The sequence below is a fragment of the Macaca mulatta genome, chromosome 3 (assembly GCF_049350105.2).
Source record: "Macaca mulatta isolate MMU2019108-1 chromosome 3, T2T-MMU8v2.0, whole genome shotgun sequence".
In the NCBI taxonomy this organism is placed as follows: Eukaryota; Metazoa; Chordata; class Mammalia; order Primates; family Cercopithecidae; genus Macaca; species Macaca mulatta.
The window spans coordinates 72111224-72134457 of NC_133408.1; the positions used below are offsets into that span (position 1 = coordinate 72111224).

Genomic DNA, 23234 nt, shown 5'->3' on the forward strand with positions numbered 1-23234 from the left:
ACTCTGTCTCAAAAAAAAAAAAAGATCTGAGGCCGGGCGTGGTGGCTCAAGCCTGTAATCCCAGCACTTTGGGAGGCCAAGACGGGCGGATCACGAGGTCAGGAGATCGAGACCATCCTGGCTAACACAGTGAAACCCCGTCTCTACTAAAAAATACAAAAAACTAGCCGGGCGAGTTGGCGGGTGCCTGTAGTCCCAGCTACTCGGGAGGCTGAGGCAGGAGAATGGCGTAAATCCGGTAGGCAGAGCTTGCAGTGAGCTGAGATCCGGCCACTGCACTCCAGCCTGGGCAACAGAGCAAGACTCCGTCTCAAAAAAAAAAAAAAAAAAAAAAAAGATCTGGGCCGGGCACAGTGGCTCATGCCTGTAATCCCAGCACTTTGGGAGGCTGAGGCCGGTGGATCATCTGAGGTCAGGAGTTCCAGACAAGCCTGGCCAACAGGGTGAAACCTCGTCTCTACTAAAACTACAAAAATTAGCAGGGTGTGGTGTCATGCACCTATAATCCCAGCTACTTGGGAGGCTAAAGCAGGAGAATTGCTTGAACCCGGGAGGTGGACGTTACAGTGAGCCAAGATCCCTGTACTCCAGCCTGGGCAACAGAGCAAGATTCTGTCTCAAAAAAAAACAAAAACAAACAAACAAAAAAAACTGTCTGAAAAAAACTTAATGAATTATTTCCAAGAAGGAAAAACAAAAATACAAATATAGAGATTCATGGAAAAGATGACAAAATAAGACAAAACTGACAAAATCCAGGAAAGAAGCAGAAGGGAGCCAGGCACCTGTAATCTCAGCAGTCTGGGAGGCCAAAGCAGAAGGATTGCTTGAGGCCAGGAGTTCAAGACCAGCATAGGCAACAAAGTGAAGCACTGTCTCTACAAAACATCAAAAAATCATCCAGGCATGGTGACAAGTGCTTGTGGTCCCAGCTACACAGGAGGCTGAGGTAGGAGTAAAGCTTGAGCCCCGGAGGTTGAGGCTGCAGTTCATGCAGTTCATGAGACATGTTCATGCCACTGCACTCCAGCTTGGGCGACAGAATGGGACCCTGTCTCGAAAGGGAAAAAAAAAAAGGATGTAGAAGGAAAAAACATAACTATCACACTGGGCATGGTGGCACGTGCCTATAATGCCAACTACTCAGGAGGCTGAGGCAGGAGGATCACTTGATCCCAGGAGTTCAAATCCGGCCTAGGAAACATATTGAGACACCATCTCCAAAAAACAGGTAAAATAACCATCACAGAAGTGAAGATGAAGCTAAAAGGAGCAAAAATAAAAGTGGACACTATGAAAAATATACTAACCAATATGGATAAAAATGAGAAAAGCAAACAATATAAACCAAAAGAATTAAATGTAATTAGAGAAAAAATGATAGTTGGCCAGGTGCAGTGGCTCACGCTTGTAATCCCAGCACTTTGGGAGGCCAAGGTGGGTGGATCACCTGAGGTTGGGAGTTCAAGACCAGCCTGGCCAACAAGACCAACCCTGTCTCTACAAAAAATACAAAAATTAGCCAGGCGAGGTGGTACACACCTGTAATCCCAGCTACTTGGGAGGCTGAGGCAAGAGAATTGCTTGAACTTGGGAGGGGGAGGTTGCAGTGAGCACCACTGCACTCCAGCCTGGGTGATAAAGTGAGACTCTATCTCAAAAAAAAAAAAAAAAAAAATATATATATATATATATATATAGCTAAAGAAGACAGACCAAAGACAGCCAACATGCACAATTGAAATTTCCAATGAAGATAACCAAAACATTAGAACAAATAAGTATTTAACTGGGTGTGGTGACTTGAACCTGTAGTCCCAGCTATTAGGTAGGCTGAGGTAGGAGGATCACATGAGGCCAGGAGTTCAAGGCCAGCCTCAGCAACAGAGTAAGACTCCCCATCTCTAAATATAAATAAATAAATAAATATTTAAAGATATACAGGTCAGGCGTGGTGGCTCATGCCTGTAATCCTAGTACAGTACTTTGGGAGGCCAAAGTAGGAGGATCACTGGAGGTCAGGAGTTCAAGACTAGCCTGGGCAACATGAGGCACCCCCCCACCCACCCAACCCCTGTCTCTAAAAAAAAAAAAAAAAAAATTCACTGGGAGTGGTGGCGCACACCTGTTGGGAAACTAAGGTGGGAGGATGGCTTGGGCCCCAGGGTGGAAGCTACGGTGAGCTGTGATCGTGACACTGCACTCCAGCCTGAACAACAGAGCAAGACCCTGTCTCAAAAAAATAAATGAATAAAGTATGAGCCAGTGATTTTTTGTTTTAAAACAAGCCAAGCCATCATTCACACACAAAGGCTAGAAACGATAGTTTTGAACATACAGGAATTCTGGGGATATTTTTCCCATGGGAATATTTTTCTTTTTTTGAGACAGAGTTTCGTCTTGTTGCCCAGGCTGGAGTGCAATGGCGTGATCTTGGCACACCGAAACTTCTGCCTCCTAGGTTCAAGCGATTCTCCTGCCTCAGCCTCCTGCGTAGCTGGGAATACAGGCATGTGCCACCACGCCTGGCTATTTTTGTATTTTTAGTAGACAGGGTTTCTCCATGTTGGTCAGGCTGGTCTCAAACTCCCGACCTCAGGTGGTCCACCCGCCTCGGCCTCACAAAGTGCTGGGATTACAGGCATGGACCACTGTGCCCGGCCTCCCATGGGAATGTTTTTCTTGAGGAAACTGCTAATGAATAAACATTACTCACCAATGGATAGCAAAGGGAACTTCAGCAAAGGGACAAGCAGGAGCACTGAGTGTATAGACCTGCAAAACTAAGACTAAACAAACCCAGGTTTTGGGGAGAAAAAACAGAATGTAAATGTTATCTACTCTGACAATATAGAAATGATGCAATAGAAAAATTAGGAGGACAAAGATTATGGAATAAACAAAGTAAGGTGAGTTTTTGCAGGCTGTTTCATCTATAATAACTGAGAGTTAAAAGATTATTTAAATCACATTTAATTAACAGTGTAAGAATAATATTAAGAAAAACAACATTGCTGGCTAAAATCAGATAATAGGTCAGTCACCATGGCTGGCACCTGTAATCCCAGCACTTTGAGAGGCTGAGGCAGGAGGATCGCTTGAGGCTAGCTACTTGGGAGGCTGAGGTGAGAGTATCATTTGAGCCCAGGAGTTCAAAGCTGCAGTGAGCTAATGATTGCGCCACTGCACTTTATTTAGCCTGGGTGACACAGTGAGACTCCATCTCAAAAAAAAAAATAAAAAGGGCCAGGTGTGGCAGCTCATGCTTATAATCCAGGCAGGCAGATCACTTGAGGTTGGGAGTTCGAGACCAGCCTAACCAACAGGGAGAAACACCATCTCTACTAAAAATACAAAATTAGCTGGGCATGGTGGTGCATGCCTGTAATCCCAGCTACTCGGGAGGCTAAGGCAGGGCAAGCGCTTGAACCCAGGAGGTGGAGGTTGCAGTGAGCTGAGATGGCACCACTGCACTCCAGCCTGGGCAACAAGAGTGAAACTCTGTTTCCAAAAAAAAAAAAAAAAGAATTCTTGAATCCATACTGATACAAATTCATTCACTCATTCACTCATTCACGGAGGAGAAGGGAAAGTTCTTCCTTACAGCAGAATTCCAACCAATAAGTGTAAAATGAATGATGAAAGCAGAAAATTGGCCAGGTGCAGTGGCTCACTTCTGAATCCTACCTAGCAATTTGGTAGGCCAAAGTGGGAGGATCGCTTGAGGCAGGAATTCAAGACCAGCCTGAGCAACACAGCTTTTCAGAGACCTTGTCTCTAAAAAAAAATTAGCCAGGCACGATGGTGGATCACTTGAGCCCAGGAGGTTGAGGTTGCAGTAAGCAGTGACTGCGCCACTGCACTCCAGCCTGGGCACCAGAGTGAGACCCTATCTCAAAAATATATATGAAATAAAAAATGAATAGAAAATTACCACTTGCAAACTGTTAGGTTTGAGATTTGATTTTACCCTACTTACAAACTAATACATCAGCCTCTTGCTTGTTTTATGGATGTGGCCTAAGAAACAAGACTCCTGGCCAAGCACGGATAATAGGTCAGTCACCATGGCTGACACCTGTAATCCCAGGACTTTGGGAGGCTGAGGCAGGTGGATCACGAGGTCAGGAGATCGAGATCATCCTGGTCAACATGGTGAAACCCTGTCTCTACTGAAAATACAAAAATTAGCTGGGTGTGGTGGCGCGTGCCTGTAGTCTCAGCTACTCAGGAGGCTGAGGCAAGAAGAATCACTTAAACCCAGGAGGCAGAAGCTGCAGTGAGCCAAGATCGTGCCCCTGCACTGTAGCCTGGGTGACAGAGCAAGACTCTGTCTCAAATAAAAAACAAAAAACAAAAAACAAGTCTCCTGTCTCAAAGAACTTTATTGCTTACAGCATAGCAAGCAGCACAGGCAGTACAATAATTGCATCACTTCCCTTTTCCCTCCAACTTCCATGGGGTAACACGACATGACCCAGATGGATGCCTCAAAGACGGTGGGTTTGGATTACAGCTAAAGAACACTCAGCTCGGGGAATCTACTGTTTGTGTTTTTGTTTTTTATTGTTTTTTATTTATTTTTTATTTTTTAGAGATAGAGTTTCGCTCTTGTTGCCCAGGCTGGAATGCAATGGTGCTATTTTGACTTACCGCAACCTCCACTTCCTGGGTTCAAGCTATTCTCCTGCCTCAGCCTCCCCAGTAGCTGGGATTACAGTGCCATCACACCTGGCTCATTGTGTATTTTTTTAGTAGAGATGGGTTTTCTCCATGTTGGTCAGGCTGGTGTCGAACTCCCAACCTCAGGTGATCTGCCCACCTCGTTTATTGTTTTATTGTTTTATTTTTGTAGAGATGGGGTATCACTGTGTTGCCTAGGCTGGTCTCGAACTCCTGGCCTCAAAGGATCCTCCACCTTCACCTTCCAAAGTTCTGGGATGGCTGGGCGCAGTGGCTCACACCTGTAATCCCAGCACTTTGGGAGGCCAAGCGGGGGAAATCACCTGAAGTCAAGAGTTTGAGACCAGCCAGGCCAACATGGTGAAGCCCTGTCTCTACAAAAATACAAAAATTAGCCAGGCGTGGTGGCGGGCACCTAGAGTCCCAGCTACTCAAGAGGATGAGGCAGGAGAATCACTTGAACCCAGAAAATGGAGGCTGCAGTGAGCCGATATCGCGCCACTGCACTCCAGTCTGGGCAACAGAGTGAGCAGAGTGAGACTCCATCTTAAAAAAAAAAAAAAAAAAAAAAAAAAAGCTGGAATTATAGACATGAGCCACTATGCCAGGCTGAAATCTATTGTTTTTATACCAAGCAGTGGGCAAGCCTGCTCTTTGTCCAGGAGGAAACATTAACTTGTCTCTGAAGATTAGTAGCTGTATAAACAACTCTGAGAAAAGCCCCAAATAAAGAGCATTCTTGGGCCTTGCATTCTTGGCACACACAGCAAGACATGTAAGCACGCAACAGATCCACAGAGGACTTTCGTACAAAGATCACAGTAATAATTGTTTCAGGCAAAAATTATTGATGGGCTGGGCACAGTGGCTCATGCCTGTAACCCCAGCACTTTGGGAGGCTGAGGCAGGAGGACTGCTTGAGCCTAGGAGTTTGAAACTCACCCAAGCAACATAGCATGACCTTATCTCTAAAAAAAAAAAAAAAAGTTTTAAATTAGCCAGGCATAGTGGTGTACACCTGAAGTCTCAGCTACTCAGAAGGCTGAGATAAGAAGCTGAGCCCAGGAGGTTCAGGCTGCAGTAAGCTGTGTGATTGAGCTACTGCACTCCAGCCTGGACGACACAGTGAGACCCTGTCTCAAAAACAACAACAAAATCGATGGATGCTTAAATTAGTAGGCACTGTTCTGATGAAAAACAGAACAGTCACATATTTTCCCACAAAATGTTTATTAAATGCTTATTAAATACAAAGAAAAGCTAGTAACTTTAAAGTAGAGCAATCTGGCAAATATTAACCAAGTGAACAAAGTTAACATCACCAGGAATGAGAAAAACTGACATCATGTGACTCTTCCTATGATGCCTTGAAAAGGACACATACTCTCTGGTGTTCTTGCCAAAAATGAACAACCTGGTTTTTTTTTTTTTTTTGATAACGGAGTCTTGCTCTATAGCCCAGGCTGGAGTGCAGTGGCGTGATCTCCACTCACCGCAACCTCCGCCTCCCGGGTTCAAGTGATTCTCCTGCCTCAGTCTCCTGAGTAACTGGGATTACAGGCGTGCAGCACGATGCCCAGCTAATTTTTTGTATTTTTAGTAGAGACGGGATTGCACCATATTGGCCAGGACGGTCTCAATCTCTTGACGTCATGGTCCACCCACCTTGGCCTCCCAAAGGGCTGGGATTACGGGCATGAGCCACTGCGCCCGGCCATAACCTGCATTTAAACATAAGAAACTATCAGGGGGCCGGGCGCGGTGGCTCACGCCTGTAATCCCAGCACTTTGGGAGGCCGAGGCGGGCGGATCACAAGGTCAGGAGATCGAGACCATGGTGAAACCCCATCTCTACTAAAAATACAAAAAATTAGCCGGGCGTGGTTGTGGGCGCCTGTAGTCCCAGCTACTCGGGAGGCTGAGGCAGGAGAATGGCGGGAACCCGGGAGGCGGAGCTTGCAGTGAGCCGAGATCGCTCCACTGCACTCCAGCCTGGGCGACAGAGTGAGACTCCGTCTCAAAAAAAAAAAAAAAAAAAAAAAGAAACTATCAGGCCAGGTGCAGTGGCTCATGCATTTAATCCTAGCACTTTGGGAGGCCAAGGCAGGTAGATGACCTGAGGTCAGGAGTTTGAGACCAGCCTGGCTAACATGCCGAAACCCTAACTCTACTAAAAGTACAAAAATTAGCCCAGCATGGTGGTGGGTGCCTGTAATCTCAGCTACTCCGGAGGCTGAGGCAGGAGAATCAGTTGAACCCGGGAGGCGGAGGCTGCAGAGAGCAGAGATAGCGCCACTGCACTCCAGCCTGGGCAAAGAGCGAGAGCGAGACTCCGTCTTTAAAAAATTTGAAAAAAAAAAAATCATAAGGAAACATCAACTAACCCTTAGGTAAGGAACAGTCTGTAAAATAACAGGACAGTACTGAAAAAAAATGCCAAGATCATTAAAGACTGAAAAATTGCAGAACTGTTCCAGACTGAAGAACGTGACAAGTAAATGTGAAGAGTAATTCTAGATAAATAGAATCCTGGGCCAGAGAGAGAACATTCATGATATAATTAGCAAAATTTGAATGAAATCTATAGATTGGATTCTGCATCAATGTTAATTTCTTATTCCAGGGTTAAATGTGATGTTTACAATAGAAGGATCTGTGGGTAGAGTATGGGAATTCTTCTTACTGTTTTTTACAAATTCTTTTTATGTTTGAGACAGGTCTCGCTCTATCACTCAGGCTGGAGTGTAGTGCTGCGATTCTGGCTCACTGCAACATCCGCCTCCCAGGTTCAAGCAATTCTGCCTCAGCCACACAAGTAGGTGGGAATACAGGCATGCGCCACGACACCTGGTTTTGTTTTTTTTTTTTGCTTTAAATTCAGGGAAACGTGCACAATGTGCAGTTTTGTTACACAGATATACATATGCCATGGTGGCTTGCTGCACCCATTAACCCATCCTCTAGGTTTTTTTTGTTTGTTTGTTTTTGAAAGAGTCTCACTCTGTCGCCCAGGCTAGAGTACAGTGGCACCATCTCGGCTCACTGCAAGCTCCACCTCCTGGATTCATGCCATTCTCTCACCTCAGCCTCCAGAGTAGCTGGGACTACAGGCGCCGGCCACCATGCCCAGTTAATTTGTTTTTTGTATTTTTAGTAGAGACGGGTTTCACCACGTTGGTCAGGCTGGTCTCGAACTCCTGATCTCGTGATCCGCTCACCTCGGCCTCCCAAAGTGCTGGGATTACAGGCGTGAATCACTGTGCCTGGCCTTTTTTTTTTTTTGAGGAGTCTCGCTCTGTTGCCCAGGCTAGAGTGCAGTGACATGATCTTGGCTCACTGCAACTTCCATCTCCAGAATTCAAATGATTCTCCTTCCTCAGCCTCCTAAATAGCTGGGATTACAGGCATGCGCCACCACACCCAGCTAACTTTTTATATTTTTGGTAGAGATGGGGTTTCACCATGTTGGCAAGGTTGGTCTTGAACTCCTGACCTCAAGTCATCTGCCCACCTCGGCCTCACGAAGTACTGGGATTACAGGTGTGAGCCACTGTTCCTGGCCTTTTTTTTTTGAGACAGAGTCTGGCTCTGTCACTCAGGCTGGAGTGCAGTGGCATGATCTTGGCTCACTGCAACCTCTGCTTCCTGAGTTCAAGCAATCCTCATGCCTCAGCCTCCCTAGTAGCTTGGATCACAGATGCACACCACCAGGCTAGGCTAATGTTTGTATTGTTACAGAGACGGGGTTTCACCATGTTGGCCTGGATGGTCTTGAACTCCTGACCTCAAGTGATCCGCCCGCCTCGGCCTCCCAAAGTGCTGGGATTACAAGCATGCGCCACCATGTCTGGCCTCCTCATAACATTTTTAACAGCAGTTATAATAAATCTGAATGCACACCATGTAATGCCTATGGAACTAATAACTCATCTTCTATTGTGCAGTGCTACTAGTCACATATATAGATGTTTTTGTGATTCTCAAATACACAAACCCACCTAAAAGCATCATATATCCAGATGTTCACTGCAGCCTGAATAGCAGATTAGGAACAAGTTAAACATTAGTCAGTAGGTGACCAGTTAGTTGTATCATTCTTTTTGAGACAGGGTCAGCTCTGTCGCCCAGGCTGAAGTGCAGTGGCAAGATCATAGCTGACTGCAACCTCCGCCTCCCAGATTCCAGCGATCCTCCCACCTCAGCCTCCCAAGTAGCTGGGACCACAGACGTGCAGCACCACACCCGGCTAATTTTTGTATATTTTGTATAGATGGAGTCTCGCTATGTTGCCTCGACTGATCTTGAACTCTCAGGCACAAGTGATGCCCCTGCCTCAGCCTCCGAAAGTGCCGGGATTACAGGCGTGAGCCACTGAGCCCTGGCCCCTAGTTGTGTCATTCTTACAAAGAACATCACGCAGCTGTTACCGAGGACTTCCTATTAGTCTTGATATAGCACAATCTCCAAGACACTTAAAGTATAACACACCCTACAGTGTGTATTATGAATTGCCATTTGTGTGAGGAAATGATTATATTCATATATAAGTTTATAAATTCAGAAAGCATTCCGAAAATTCATAGAGTATCCAGGGGTAACTTTGTCTCTAGTGTTGAACTAGAGGTGGGAGGAAGATTTAATTTCCACTACATGCCCTTTGGTGCCTTTTGAATTCAGAACAATTTCCATTATTTATTAAAAATAAAATATCAGCCGGGCGCGGCAGCTCACGCCTGTAATCCCAACACTTTGGAAGGCCGAGGCGGGAGGATCACTTGAACTCAGGAGGATCACTTGAACTCTGAAGTTTGAGACCACCCTGGGCAACATAGTGAGACCCTATGTCTACAAAAATAATATAAATAAAGTAAAATATCACGTGTTACGGAATCCCTGGTATTTGGCGGGACACTGGATACTGGAAACAATTGTGGAGCTCTTTGGAAATTTACCTTAATAGGGAGTCCTCTCAAAGGCAGGAATGACTCTACAAGGGTGAGTTTTCAAATGTGCCATGGGGGCCTCGGGCCTCAGCAGCATCCAGAGCCCTACGGACGGGCAGGTTCTTACGTCTCAACTCCCATCGCACCAGTTCTGCAGCTTTCTAAAGGTATCCAGCACTTTCTACCTTGCATTCTATCTTCATCTTCGCTAGGCCTCACAGCACCGCATGATCCCGGGGCAGGGTGCTTATCAGACTCGCGTGTGTCTCCAAGCCACCTAGGGCACCGTCAAGCACAGGGTCCAGAAAGCTCCAATGAAAGAGATAAAAGCGCGAACCCGGGGGGCGGAGCTTGCAGTCAGCCGAGATCGCGCCACCGCACTGTAGCCAGGGCGACAGAGCGAGACTCCGTCTCAAAAAAAGAAAGAAAGGCATAAAATCAGCAAAGAAAGGAGACTGAGGAGCAAACCGCGAGAGTAGAGGCGGGAGGAGGCCCACCCTACGCCCTGCCCCCGCGAAGCACAAGCCCCGCCTGCGTCCTGGGCTCCCGGGTCCACAAAGCTGGGCCCCGCTGAGCTGCGACACCGGAACCAAGGAGCACGGTCGGCCGGGAATAGGCTCCTCCCGTGCGCAATGACGCCGCGGCCGCCGCGCGAGGGGTGGGACCGTAGGCGCCGTGCAGCCACGGACCAATGGGCGGGCGCCGGACGACCTGTGGTCCAATGGCGGAGGCGCGCGGGCACGCTGGGGGCGGGCCGGACGCGCCGACTTTTCCAGAAGACCCGGATAGTTCCTCCTGGCCACGCCGCGCCGGCTCTGGGTTCTCAGCCTCGTTTCCTTTTCCTCCGCTGGAGCAGCGATGGCGGCGGTGAAAACCCTGAACCCCAAGGCCGAGGTGGCCCGAGCGCAGGCGGCCCTGGCGGTCAACATCAGCGCGGCGCGGGGTCTGCAGGACGTGCTAAGGACCAACCTGGGGCCCAAGGGCACCATGAAGATGTGAGGCGGGGCTGAAGGGAGGGCCGGGTGGGCACCGCGCGCCGCCACGCACCTGGCTGGTCCGGGACCACGGGCTGGAGCCCGCCGCCTCGGGGCTCCGCAGCCGCCCTTCTCCGCGTCCTTCGGGGTCGGTCCTGTTCTCTGCTAAGCCCCACCGTCCCAGCCATTTCTTCCAGCGTTCATGCCGTCTCTGGGGAGAACAAAGCGTCTCTAGAGCGCGGCGTTCCCCTCCCTTTGGGGCTTCCAGGCACTCTGAGGACTCGGCACAATCTCTGCGGGGACGGGGTGGGCACTACACCTGTTCCTCCAGCCTGCGGGAGATAACTAGCCACATATCCCTGGCTCCGTAAGATCTGGGAAGAGCCCGTTTTCTAATGGGACTTTTAGTTATCGTTGAAAAGTCACTTCTGATTCATTTCTGTCCCTTAAACAGGCTCGTTTCTGGCGCTGGAGACATCAAACTTACTAAAGACGGCAATGTGCTGCTTCACGAAATGGTGAGAGGTGCTCTGCTCTAGGTCAGAAAGGTCTTGATTTTCCGTAGATTGTTTGCTTTGTGGAAAGATTTGCAGTGTCCGTTTTCAAGGCAGGAGAACATTTAGAAGTGGCATGTAATCAGTAATAGTACAGTGCCTGGAGTCTGACAGCTCTGCCTTTGAATTCCTGCTTTTTTGCTATTCACAGTCTGGGCTAAAGGACTGTAATTGTATATTAAAGTTAATTATTATAAAATTTGAAAAATTGAGAGGTTGACACAATCACATGGGCAAAATGCATGAGGATGATTTTTCTTTTTTTCTTTTTTTTTTTTTTAGTTTTTATTAGACGAAGTGTTGCTGTGTCGCACAGTGGCACAATCTTGGCCCACTGCAACCTCCACCTCCCGGATTCAAGCGATTCTTCTGTCTTAGCCGCCCAAGTAGCGAGGATTGCAGGCTCGGGCCACCACTCCCAGTTAATTTTTGTATTTTTAGTAGAGAGAGGATTTCACTGTGTTGGCCAGGCTGGTCTTGAACTCCTGACTTCAGGTGATCCGCCCGCCAAAAGTGCTGGGATTACTAGGCGTGAGCCACCGCACGCAGCCGGTTTTTCTCTTTTTAAAACAGCAATTTCTCCGTTAGGTCTCATCTGCATCTCCAAGTGGAGGGGATTGAAATCTGTCTCTTTGCAAGTCTTAGGGATGGAGAATATGAGATTATTGGGGGGAGTATGCGTTTTACTCATCCCCTGAATTCCCAAAACTTAGCAGTTCAAGAACAGGAAATGATTTCCTGCTGATTTGAGTTCAGAATAATACTTAGGGTTTTACTAGTAGCGTACCAAGCTATCAACATCCAAATGAAATATCTTTAGTAAGGACTTGGTAACCTAGGAGGTGTAGTGTTTGTTTTTAGTGGGCTCAATGGTGGCCCGTGTTGGAAAAGTGGAGCATAGTTAAACTTGATGTCGGAATTGTTTGGGGGCTGGGTGTGGTGGCTCATGCTTGTAATCCCAGCACTTTGGAAGGCTGAGGTAGGTGGCTCATTTGAGGCCAGGAGTTCACGACCAGCCCTGGCCAACGTGGTAAAACTCTGTCTCTACAAAAAATACAAAAATTAGCCGGACGTGGTCCTGCACGCCTGTTGTCTCAGCTACTCCAGAGGCGGAGGCAGGAGAATCGATTGCTTGAACCTGGGAGGCTGAGGTGTCATTGAGCCGAGTTTGTGCCACTGCACTCCAATGTAGGTGACAGAGACTGTCTCCAAAACAAAACAAAAAATTATTTGGGTTTTAGTGTGTGAGAAATACAGCATAAGTAGAGAGAAGCACGTTGAACATTTACAATTTAAGAAAAAATTATAAAATGGACACACACAACCACCACTGTAGCTAAGAAATAAATTGTTGCTACCACCTCAGAAGTCTCCTCCCACTGGAATCTCTCTCCAATCTCCAGAAGTCTTTCAGTTTTCTTTGAAAAAATTACAAACCTACAAAAATAATTACGATGTGTGTGCCCTTTAGGAGATACCTGACTTATTCTCACTAGAGCCATACACTTGCCATAAAGAGGCAAGGATGTAAAATTATGTTTTACTGTTAACTGGTAGCTCTGTCATTTTGAGTAAACTTTTACTTAGCCTCAAGCTTCCTCATCTGTAAAGTAGAGATAACCTGGGAAATAAATTACACATGAAAACGTTTCAATCATAATTGCATGTGCGTGATAGCTAATCGAAGTAATTTGTAGCCAAACACTTGGGTAGCTTTTTCAAGTAGATAGCACTTAAAGAGGCCCTTCCTACATTTTGTTTGTGTTATATTTAGACTGCTTCATGTTGTTTTAAGTGATTCATTCTTTTTCTACTTTCAGCAAATTCAACATCCAACAGCTTCCTTAATAGCAAAGGTAGCAACAGCCCAGGATGATATAACTGGTGATGGTACGACTTCCAATGTCCTAATCATTGGAGAACTACTGAAACAGGCGGATCTCTACATTTCTGAAGTATGCACAACTCTTGTTTCTGTAATATTTTATTGTATATAGGAAGTGTCTGATACTTATTTATACAAATTGATGTGCTGTTAATAGCTGAGGCCATACAGTAGAACTAGGGGGCTTAAATCTGGGTCTTTGTCCTGGTCTAAAACAAATTGTGACCTTGGACAGGTTATGGAACCTTTCTTGGCCTGAAAATAATTTTGTAATGAAGTTGCATTGCCTATGTGATTTGTATCTGTCCTTAGTGTAGATTAATAATTTAGATCTAAAAGTGGAATGTTTAGGACTAGGAATATTTGTTAGGAAAAAAGCATCCAAAAGCTTATATTTGGATAAATTCCACTTTTTTAAGCCCTGACTAGTTCCAAGGTTAAAACAAACCTCAGTGAGTATGAATCTGTTGTCAGAATTTCCTGGAAAAAGAGAGCAGTCTTTATTAAATAATTAGTAAATGATGTGAATTAGTTTGAGATTACCTATAGAAAAGAGAATAGTCCAAGCGTGGTCGCTCACACCCGTAATCCCAGCACTTTGAGAGGCCGAGGTGAGCGGATCACCTGAGGTCGAAAGTTCGAGACCAGTCTGACCAACATGGAGAAACCCCATCTCTGCTAAAAATACAAAAATTAGCCGGGCATGGTGGCGCATGCCTGTAATCCCAGCTACTTGGGAGGCTGAAGTAGGACAATCGCTTGAACCCAGGAGGCGGAGGATGTGGTGAGTCGGGATCGTGCCATTGCCTCCAGCCTGGGCAACAAGTGCGAAACGCCGTCTCCAAAAAAAAAAGAAAGAAAGAAAAGATAGAATAATGTTACCATCTGCGAGTCCTTGGTTGGGACACAGTGTCAATTTTGAAATGATTCAGAGTGGTTTGCACAGTGAATACCCAAGTGTGCTTTATAGTTTCCTTGGCTTTGACCCTGTGCTAGAGCATTACCTGTTCTTCTCCTCTGCATTGAAAGGAATATTTATCCTTTTAAATGTATTCTGAAAGCCAGCACATTATATTACCTCGTGTTCAAAGGTATGATGATCCAGAATACCCCTTCAGGAATTAACTGAACTTTGTCAGGAACTGTGGTTGTACCTACTTGATGCAAGTGTTAATGTGTGTTTATTGTAGGGCCTTCATCCCAGAATAATCACTGAAGGATTTGAAGCTGCAAAGGAAAAGGCCCTTCAGTTTTTGGAAGAAGTCAAAGTAAGCAGAGAGATGGACAGGGAAACACTTATAGATGTGGCCAGAACATCTCTTCGTACTAAAGTTCATGCTGAACTTGCAGATGTCTTAACAGAGGTATATATTAAATGTTGTCTGTGTCTGGTATAATACACCTATATAGAAAATCTCTGATAGTAGAAACATGAATATAATTCCCAATTTCAATTACAAGGTGCTGTATAGGTTCATTTTTGGGGCAATAATACCTAATTTGTGTCTCTAAAATGAGGAAATTCAAATAATAGTATATGTAACTGGGTTATAAAAGTAAAATTGAGGCTTTCATTAAAAGGTTTGTAAAGTGGAGATTTTGTTACTAGAAAGCTTCCAAGTTACCAGTATTTTTAATGAAACAGGAGAATTGTTAATGTTAATTAATGTTAATGTTTGGGAATTACAGATTGAGATTTCAGAAATGTAAATGGCTTCAGTTGTTGCTGTTTACATATATTCTGTTTGCTCATAGAAAAAGACTTAAATCAGTGTATAATTGTAAAATGAAACCTTCGGAAAAGCAAGATGTTTCTGCTGCTGCAAATTGAATTTACTTAATGGTTATGCTCCTCCAATTGCAGGCTGTAGTGGACTCCATTTTGGCCATTAAAAAACAAGATGAACCTATTGATCTCTTCATGATTGAGATCATGGAGATGAAACATAAATCTGAAACTGATACAAGGTAGGTGGTAGAATACTGTGAAATACTAATGATCAGGCATGGGGGCTTACTCCTGTAATCCCAGCACTTTGGGAGGCCGTGGCGGGCAAATCACCTGAGGTCAGGAGTTCAGACCAACCTGGCCAACATGGAGAAACCCCGTTTCTATTAAAATTACAAAAATTAGCTGGGTGTACCGGGCGTGGTGGCACGCGCCTGTAATCCCAGCTACTCGGGAGGCTGATGCAGCAGAATCGCTTGAATCTGGGAGGTGGAGGTTGCAGTGAGCTGAGATCACACCATTGCACTCCAGCCTGAGTGACAACAGTGAAACTCCGTCCCAAAAAAACAAAAAATAAACTGTGTTTAGAAATTTAGGGGTGCTTTGTACAATATATGGTTGGCTTTTTTTTTTTTTTTTCCTAAGACCGAGTCTCACTCTTGTGGCCCAGGCTGGAGTGCAGTGGCACAATCTCTGCTCAACTGCAAGCTCTGCCTTCCGGGTTCACGTCATTCTGCTCCAGCTTCCTGAGTAGCTGGGACTACAGGTGTCCGCCATCACGCCTGGCTAATTCTTTTTGTATTTTTAGTAGAGAAGGGGTTTCACCATGTTAGCCAGGACGGTCTTAATCTCCTGACCTCGTGATTCGCCTGCCTCGGCCTCCCAGAGTGCTGGGATTACAGGCGTGAAATCGTTGGCAATTTTTAAAATATCTTTGGGTATAAAATGTTGTATATTTACCTGAAGATGTAAGCTGGATAAATTGCTAGATGAATATTGTTTTTACTTTTAGTAATATTTTCTCCTGAAATAAGGTGAATGTAATGTTATATTTATGGTTAGAGTGATTCTGAAAAGTGAATGACATCAGTCATTTGGCATTTATTGATGTGCTAGGTACGAAGCATAATGAGAAGTAGTAGAGAAATTTAAAAAATTTTTTTCAAAGACTTAGAAAATGTTTGTGTTTTTCTTTTTTGTGTGTGTGTGTGGAGAATGGAGTCTCCCTATGTTGCCCGGGCTGGTTTTAAATTCCTGGGATTAAGGCATCCTCTCACTTCTGCCTCCCTAAGTGCTGGGATTACAGGCGCTTGGCAGAAAACATGTTTTTAAAGGACGTCATCACAGTTTGACAGCCTACTAGTGAGACTATCTCTGCAGACTTTTCTGTACAGCACGGGATCTTCAAGTAATTCAAGAAATAAGCTGGACACGGTGGCTCATGCTTGTAATCCCAGCACTTTAGGAGGCCGAGGCAGGCGGATCATGAGGTCAGGAGATTGAAACCATCCTGGCTAGGAGATTGAAACCCCGTCTCTACTGAAAATACAAAAAATATTAGCTGGGCATGGTGGTGGGCACCTGTAGTCCCAGCTACTCAGGAGGCTGAGGCAGGAGAATAGTGTGAACCCAGGAGGTGGAGCTTGCAGTGAGCCAAGACGACACCACTACCCTCCAGCCTGGGCGACAGAGCGAGACTCTGTCTCAAAAAAAAAAAAAAAAAGAAATGTGACTGCATGAAATATCAATACCTTCTTAGCTGAGTGTTTAACATATTATATACCCATGTGAAAATCAATAACCGTAATTTTGTGTGTTTTGAACAGCTTAATCAGAGGGCTTGTTTTGGACCATGGAGCACGGCATCCTGATATGAAGAAAAGGGTGGAGGATGCATATGTCCTCACTTGTAACGTATCATTAGAGTATGAAAAAACGTAAGTTTATAGCCCCTTAACAGTGAAATCGAGGAACTTCGTATTTTAGGGGAGTTATTTTTTGTGAAACTTTGTTTCCCACTGTAAGGACAATAATGCTCAAATTGGTTTGGGGGAGTTACAGGAAACAGTCTCTGAAAATGTATAAGGGACAGGATTCGAGCTTAGTGAACTGTTAAATCTTAGGACTAAACCAGTTTCAGAAGCTACTTTCTTAGAATGTTTCCCTGTTTTCTGTAACCTTTTTTTTTTTCTTAATAGAGAAGTGAGTTCTGGCTTTTTTTACAAAAGTGCAGAAGAGAGAGAAAAACTCGTAAAAGCTGAAAGAAAATTCATTGAAGATAAAGTTAAAAAAATAATGGAACTGAAAAGGAAAGTCTGTGGTGATTCAGATAAAGGATTTGTTGTTATTAATCAAAAGGTGAGAATGAAAACCCAATGTATAAACTAAATAGTATGTATCATCCTTTTTGCTTTTAAGGTGAAAGATGTTGAAATTAATTTTTATTTTTGTTATAGGGAATTGACCCCTTTTCCTTAGATGCTCTTTCAAAAGAAGGCATAGTCGCTCTGCGCAGAGCTAAAAGGAGAAATATGGAGAGGTATCCGAGTAATTTGACTTTTACTCATTTTGCAAGTGAATTAGGATTATTTTTCCTTACAATTTATTTTCGGGTTTTTCAACTGTACAATGAATTGTCGTTAACTATATTCACATTGTGCACCCCGTCAGCACTGTCCATCTCTAGGACTTTCTTCATCATCACAAACTGAAACTGTATACCCATTAAATAATTACTCCCCATTTCTCCCTCCCCCTTGCCCCTTGTAAACATTATTTTACTTTTTGTCTCTGAATTCAGTATACTTTTTCCCAAAGAGCTCACCACAATAAGAAGCTTTTTAAAAATTTTTTTTTATTGCCGGGCGCGGTGGCTCAAGCCTGTAATCCCAGCACTTTGGGAGGCCGAGACGGGCGGATCACGAGGTCAGGAGTTCGAGACCATCCTGGCTAACACGGTGAAACCCCGTCTCTACTAAAAAATACAAAAAACTAGCTGGGCGAGGTGGCGGGCGCCTGTAGTCCCGGCTACTCGGGAGGCTGAGGCAGGAGAATGGCGTAAAAACCCGGGAGGCGGAGCTTGCAGTGAGCTGAGATCCGGCCACTGCACTCCAGCCTGGGCGACAGCGCGAGACTCCGTCTCAAAAAAAAAAAAAAAAAAAAAATTTTTTTATTTTATTGTTATTTTTTGAGACAGTCTTGCCGTGCTGTGCAATGGCATGATCTTGGTTCATTGCAACTTCCACTTCCTGGGTTCATAGGATTCTCAGCCTCCCGAGTAGCTGGGATTACAGGTGTCTGCCACCATGCTCACTGAATTGTTTTGTGTTTTTTTAGTAGAGATGGGATTTTGCTGTGTTAGCTAGGCTGTTCTCAAACTCCTGGCCTCAAGTGATCCACCCACCTCATCCTCCCGAAGTGTTGGGATTACAGGTGTGAGCTACCATGCCTGGCTAATAAAGAGCTCTTGTCCACCTTTAGATTTCATTTGCTGACTTGGGGAGAGTGGTTTAAATGGAGGGTTAAGAGAAAATGCTAGTTTTCAGCTGGTTGATGGCAAATGGAAAGGCTTAGATTAAAGTACATTTTAAAATGTAATTTTGTGTGTAATTCTGGAAGATTCCTTCCTAAAAATTACTGGTCTTGTCTTTGAAATTCACTGGTAACATTGCTTATCCATCTCCCTTAAAATGCTATTTCAGGCTGACTCTTGCTTGTGGTGGGGTAGCCCTGAATTCTTTTGACGACCTAAGTCCTGACTGCTTGGGCCATGCAGGACTTGTGTATGAGTATACATTGGTAAGTGTATTTTCTTCTTCAAGGTAATAGAACCTTTTAGCTCATGAATTATTTTTGTTTGTGTGAGATGGGGTCTCACTCCTGCCCGGGCTGGAGTGCAGTGATGTGGTAACAGTTCACTGCAGCCTCATCTTCCTGGGTTCAAGTGATCCTCCCTCCTCAGGCTCCTGAGCAAATGGACCACAGACATGTGTGCTACCATGCCTGGCTAAATTTTTTTTTTTTTTTTGGTAGTTTTTGTAGAAATAAGTTCATACTGTGTTGCCCAGGCTGGTCTTAAACTCCCGGGCTCAGGCTGTCCTTCACCCTCAGCCTCCCAAAGTGCTGAGATTACAGGCATGAGCCACTGTGTTCATGAAGTCTTGAGCAGAAAAATTAATTGAAATTCAGGATCAGATTTTTGTTTGGGGAAAATCCCATTTCTTTTATATGTGATTTTTCAAAAGGAGATAATTTGCTTTAATGTGATCAAGTTTATTCCTTATTAATATGCTGCTTGTCATTCTCTGTAAGTCCCTCTTCTGTCTTCACTCTCTGCACAAATCCTGTTTTTGAAAATCATATTTTTTCTACACATAGGGAGAAGAGAAGTTCACCTTTATTGAGAAATGTAACAACCCTCGTTCTGTCACATTATTGATCAAAGGACCAAACAAGCACACACTCACTCAGATCAAAGATGCAGTGAGGGATGGCTTGAGGGCTGTCAAAAATGCTATTGATGATGGTAAGATCCTCACTGTATTTCAATTCTATTATATTGTTTTGCTGGTCTGAAAGGCATGGCCGAATACTGTGTTCTTTTATCAGTAGTTTACACAGCCAGACACCATGCAAAAGCAGTCTTCCCTTTAGAATGACCAATGGTATGCTAAGGTTTTTCATAGCATATCATTATTAAAGGTGAATACAGATAAATGAAATAATACTGATTTGTTGAAAGAGCTGCCAGCGGCTAGTGAAGCCATTCTGTTGAAACATTCTCCTATTTGATATGTTAGTCGCTTGTATTTTGTCTTAGTAAATTTGTAAGAAATTAATGGCTTTCATATGTGTATTTTAGTTGTTGTTCATAATTAGTTCTGCAGTTTTCTTAGCATTTTTCCTTTTCCCCCATTCAACAGGCTGTGTGGTTCCAGGTGCTGGTGCTGTGGAAGTGGCAATGGCAGAAGCCCTGATTAAATATAAGCCCAGTGTAAAGGGCAGGGCACAGCTTGGAGTCCAAGCATTTGCTGATGCGTTGCTCATTATTCCCAAGGTGTGCACGCTTTTAACAGTCAATCTTCTAAAAGATTTAGCTGATCAAACCTTTTTGATAATGTAGGCTTTATTCATAATGTGGATTTTGGATAAGCCAAGTTTGATCAGTTTTCTTCCTGACTCTAGAACAGGTATTCCTCATCATCCAAATGTATTTGGTTTCTCTGGGAGGCCTGAATAACTGACGTTTCAGATAACAAGAGATAACCTGTAGTTTAATATTTGCAGTATTAGGGGTTATACTTGAGTACAAACTTGCTTTTTGCTTTTGTTTTAAACTGATACTATTTTCTATTATATACTAATTTTGAGGTATAATTTATGACTGGTATATTGCTGCTGGGTTTGAGGTAGATGAGAGAATTGATCAGTAACTTGTGTCTGGTTATTCTCTGAAGGAAGCATAAATGTTCTGTCTTCATGCAATGAGATTTTTTTGTTTGTTTGTTTTTTTGAGACGGAGTTTTGCTCTTATTGCCCAGGCTGGAGTGCAGTGGTGCGATCTCGGCTCACTGCAGCCTCAGCCTCGCAAGTAGCTGGGATTACAGGCACTTGCCACCACACCCAGCTAGGTTTTTGTGGGGTTTTTTTTTTTTTTTTTTTTTGTATTTTTAGTAGAGATGGGGTTCCACCATGTTGGCCAGGCTGGTCTCAAACTCCCGACTTCAGGTGATCCACCTGCCATGGCCTCCCAAAGTGCTGGGATTACAGGCATGAGCTACTGCACCAAGCTGAGATTTTCTTTTTCTTTTTTTTCTTATCTTTTTTTTTTTAAACAGTTATTCCTGTTTTCTCAAGAATTAAATTTGTTTACTTTAGGTTCTTGCTCAGAACTCTGGTTTTGACCTTCAGGAAACATTAGTTAAAATTCAAGCAGAACATTCAGAATCAGGTCAGCTTGTGGGTGTGGACCTGAACACAGGTAAGAGAATGCAACTGTTGTAGAGGGAAAACTAGATGTAATACATGTGAGTTGAAGCCAGGAAAGATTGAAAATGGGGACCAAAAAAAAATGTTTTGCTTTGCAATTTGACACCACTACTATTAGGGAACTCTGGGTTCTAAAATACGATAAAATAGGATATTAATAAAAAATGGAATGACTAGGTATAAATTAAGGGACTAGAGTAGGTAGACATGAGTAATTTGGGGATACAATTTTGGAGATGTTGAGTGGTGGTAGATGGTTCAGATTAATGTTGAAGGATTTTCATATTGTATTTGCCTTACTTAGTTTTTAATCAAGTACTATGATAAAATAGATTTGGTGATTATATTCCTGGATGAAAACCAGCTAAAGATAGCAATTAATGCCAGAAAAGGGGATCTCGAAATGTAGTGAAATGGTGACAGCCCTAATCTTAGGTTCCTGTAAACAAAACAACACAAATTAAGTACAAAGTAGGAGATAACAGGTACATCCATGCAGTATGTGCAAGACCTATTGTTGTCAGCATTATTATTTAATAGAAAAGGTTTCCAGAATGAGGGAAATGATCAGTCCATTTTAGCCAGATTATAGTTGAAGTGCTATACTTCAGTATGAGTAAACAAATCTATCCAGAAGAAGAGGGGGGCGGTGTTCAGGACTTCTCAGTAGAAGTCAGACACTCATCAAATAGTGTTTAGAGTAGAAAATTGGGCTAACAGAGAAGCTTTGAACTCTCATAGTTAATGCTGGAGGAAATGAGTCATCAGTGATAAGCAAAGCCACACACAATATTGTTGGTTCTTATTGACTGAACTTACTTTAAGAAGATTTGGTTGCTTTTTAGGTGAGCCAATGGTAGCAGCAGAAGTAGGTGTGTGGGATAACTATTGTGTAAAGAAACAGCTTCTTCACTCCTGGTAAGTTTGGGAAAATGAAAACTAAACTGTTAGAGAATCATACTCTTCATTTGGTGTGTTCTGTTTAGTTGCTCCTTTTCCCCCCATGAATAATGTAATCAGCTGGAAGTATGGAAACTGAACTAGCCCTCTCTGATGTTTAGAGGGGAAGGGGAAAATTTAATTGGATGTAATGTGTGCAGCTTGGTTGGAAGTGGGAAATTGAGTCGAATTAGGACTCCTAATCATCTGAGCCATCTTATTTTTGTCCCCCTTTCAGCACTGTGATTGCCACCAACATTCTCTTGGTTGATGAGATCATGCGAGCTGGAATGTCTTCTCTGAAAGGTTGAATTGAAGCTTCCTCTGTATCTGAGTCTTGAAGACTCTGCAAAGTGATCCTGAGAGAATACAGCTGTGGAATTTTTGTCCAAGCTTCAAATGATTTCCAAAGGAATTTTCCCATATGAAAAAAGGAGAGAACACTGGCATCTGTTGAAATTTGGAAGTTCTGAAATTACAGTATTTTTAAAAATTGCACTGAAGCGTATACACATAAAGCAGCTCTTTTACCCAGTAAACAGGATGTTTTGCTTTAGCAGCAGTGACATAAAATTCCATGTTAGATAAGCATATGTTACTTGTTATTAAATATTCCTTGAAAAGCAAATTTTAATGGCTTAATTTTATGTAGACGTATGTTAAATTATCCAACAGTACCCTATTGTTAAACATTTGGTTTTAAAATTTTTATGCTAATATAAACAAGTAATTTAAAATTTTGAAAGCATCCTTGTTAGTATAAATTTCTGAGTAAATGCATTGGGTCAGTTGGACTTTGAATGCTTTTAAAATGGCTTTGCTAAAATGCTCCCCCCCTCCACAAAGTTAAGTTGTAGGAAATGGGAAGAGGAGTAAGCTAGAGGCGAGGGAGTTGAGAGAGCTGCAAGTGTAAAGAGGCAAAAACAGGCAGAGGTAAAAAGATGATACAAGGCGTGGTGACTAAGGGTTACGGTTATTGGGTGAAATTTGAGATTTGTAGGCCGACTGTGTTTTCAAGCTTCTGAACTTTTGCTTATGCAAAATATCCCAAAGCCTCTAGTGTCATATTTTTCTCACCCAAATTACTGCGTTCCACGAGATTATATAGTTGGTCTATCTCAGCAGCCCTTGAAGGTGAAGTTGTGTGTTACTAGGCTGTGTTTTGGGGGGTCAGCAGTGGCCTGAAGTGAGTTGTGCAATAAATGTTAAGTTGAAACCTCCTTTCTGGTCTTGAATGGTATGACGCACAAAAGCAATCTTAAGGGGAATGTAAACTGCCCAAAAGTTCAAAAAAGTAGTGAGGGGGTCTCTGGAACGGAAGGGACCCTTAAACGTGGTCTTCCTTAATTCGCTGGGCGGCCCTGAAGGTGGTGTGGTGAGTCCTCCGCCTCGCTCTGTAAGTTTCCCCCTGCTGAACTGTAGGGTAAGGGGTGGGTGGTGGGTGGTGGAGCAGCCTGCGCATGTGCATAGGGCTTGACCGCTGCAGTGAAGGAGGGCGCATGCGCAGTGGGGCCGTGAGTGTGCGCGGCGCAGCTCGCC

At 43.9% G+C, this 23234-nt stretch overlaps 2 protein-coding genes and 2 non-coding genes across 31 annotated transcripts in view; 3 read left to right on the forward strand and 1 right to left on the reverse strand.

Annotated features, from left to right (window-relative positions):
* The window catches only part of PSPH (phosphoserine phosphatase), a 43536-nt gene extending 33296 nt beyond the window's left edge, over nucleotides 1-10240 (reverse strand). For 23 of the 28 annotated variants that reach the window (XM_077996710.1, XM_028845756.2, XM_077996708.1 and 20 more), the window contains exon 1: nucleotides 9636-10240. The gene's annotated coding sequence lies outside the window, so the exon portion shown is untranslated. Of the gene's footprint in view, nucleotides 1-2716; nucleotides 2790-9635 lie in introns of all 28 variants that reach the window. The other 5 variants (XM_077996698.1, XM_028845754.2, XM_028845746.2 and 2 more) reach the window with 2 other exon arrangements.
* Nucleotides 10241-10400: 160 nt separating this feature from the next.
* CCT6A (chaperonin containing TCP1 subunit 6A) lies at nucleotides 10401-22915 on the forward strand. The gene is made up of 14 exons (XM_015133439.3): nucleotides 10401-10621; nucleotides 11055-11118; nucleotides 12975-13109; nucleotides 14230-14403; nucleotides 14904-15007; nucleotides 16595-16705; nucleotides 16967-17126; nucleotides 17225-17307; nucleotides 18470-18566; nucleotides 19146-19293; nucleotides 19691-19824; nucleotides 20646-20748; nucleotides 21602-21674; nucleotides 21934-22915. Exons 1-14 carry the CDS (start codon nucleotides 10485-10487, stop codon nucleotides 22004-22006), a joined length of 1596 nt encoding a protein of 531 aa, XP_014988925.2. The 5' UTR covers nucleotides 10401-10484; the 3' UTR covers nucleotides 22007-22915.
* Nucleotides 13978-14111, forward strand: LOC114677245 (small nucleolar RNA SNORA22). Its single transcript, XR_003728536.1, has one exon. It is a non-coding gene; the product is annotated as a small nucleolar RNA SNORA22 (small nucleolar RNA).
* On the forward strand, nucleotides 19347-19481 carry LOC114677237 (small nucleolar RNA SNORA15). Its single transcript, XR_003728528.2, has one exon. It is a non-coding gene; the product is annotated as a small nucleolar RNA SNORA15 (small nucleolar RNA).
* Nucleotides 22916-23234: the final 319 nt, after the last annotated feature.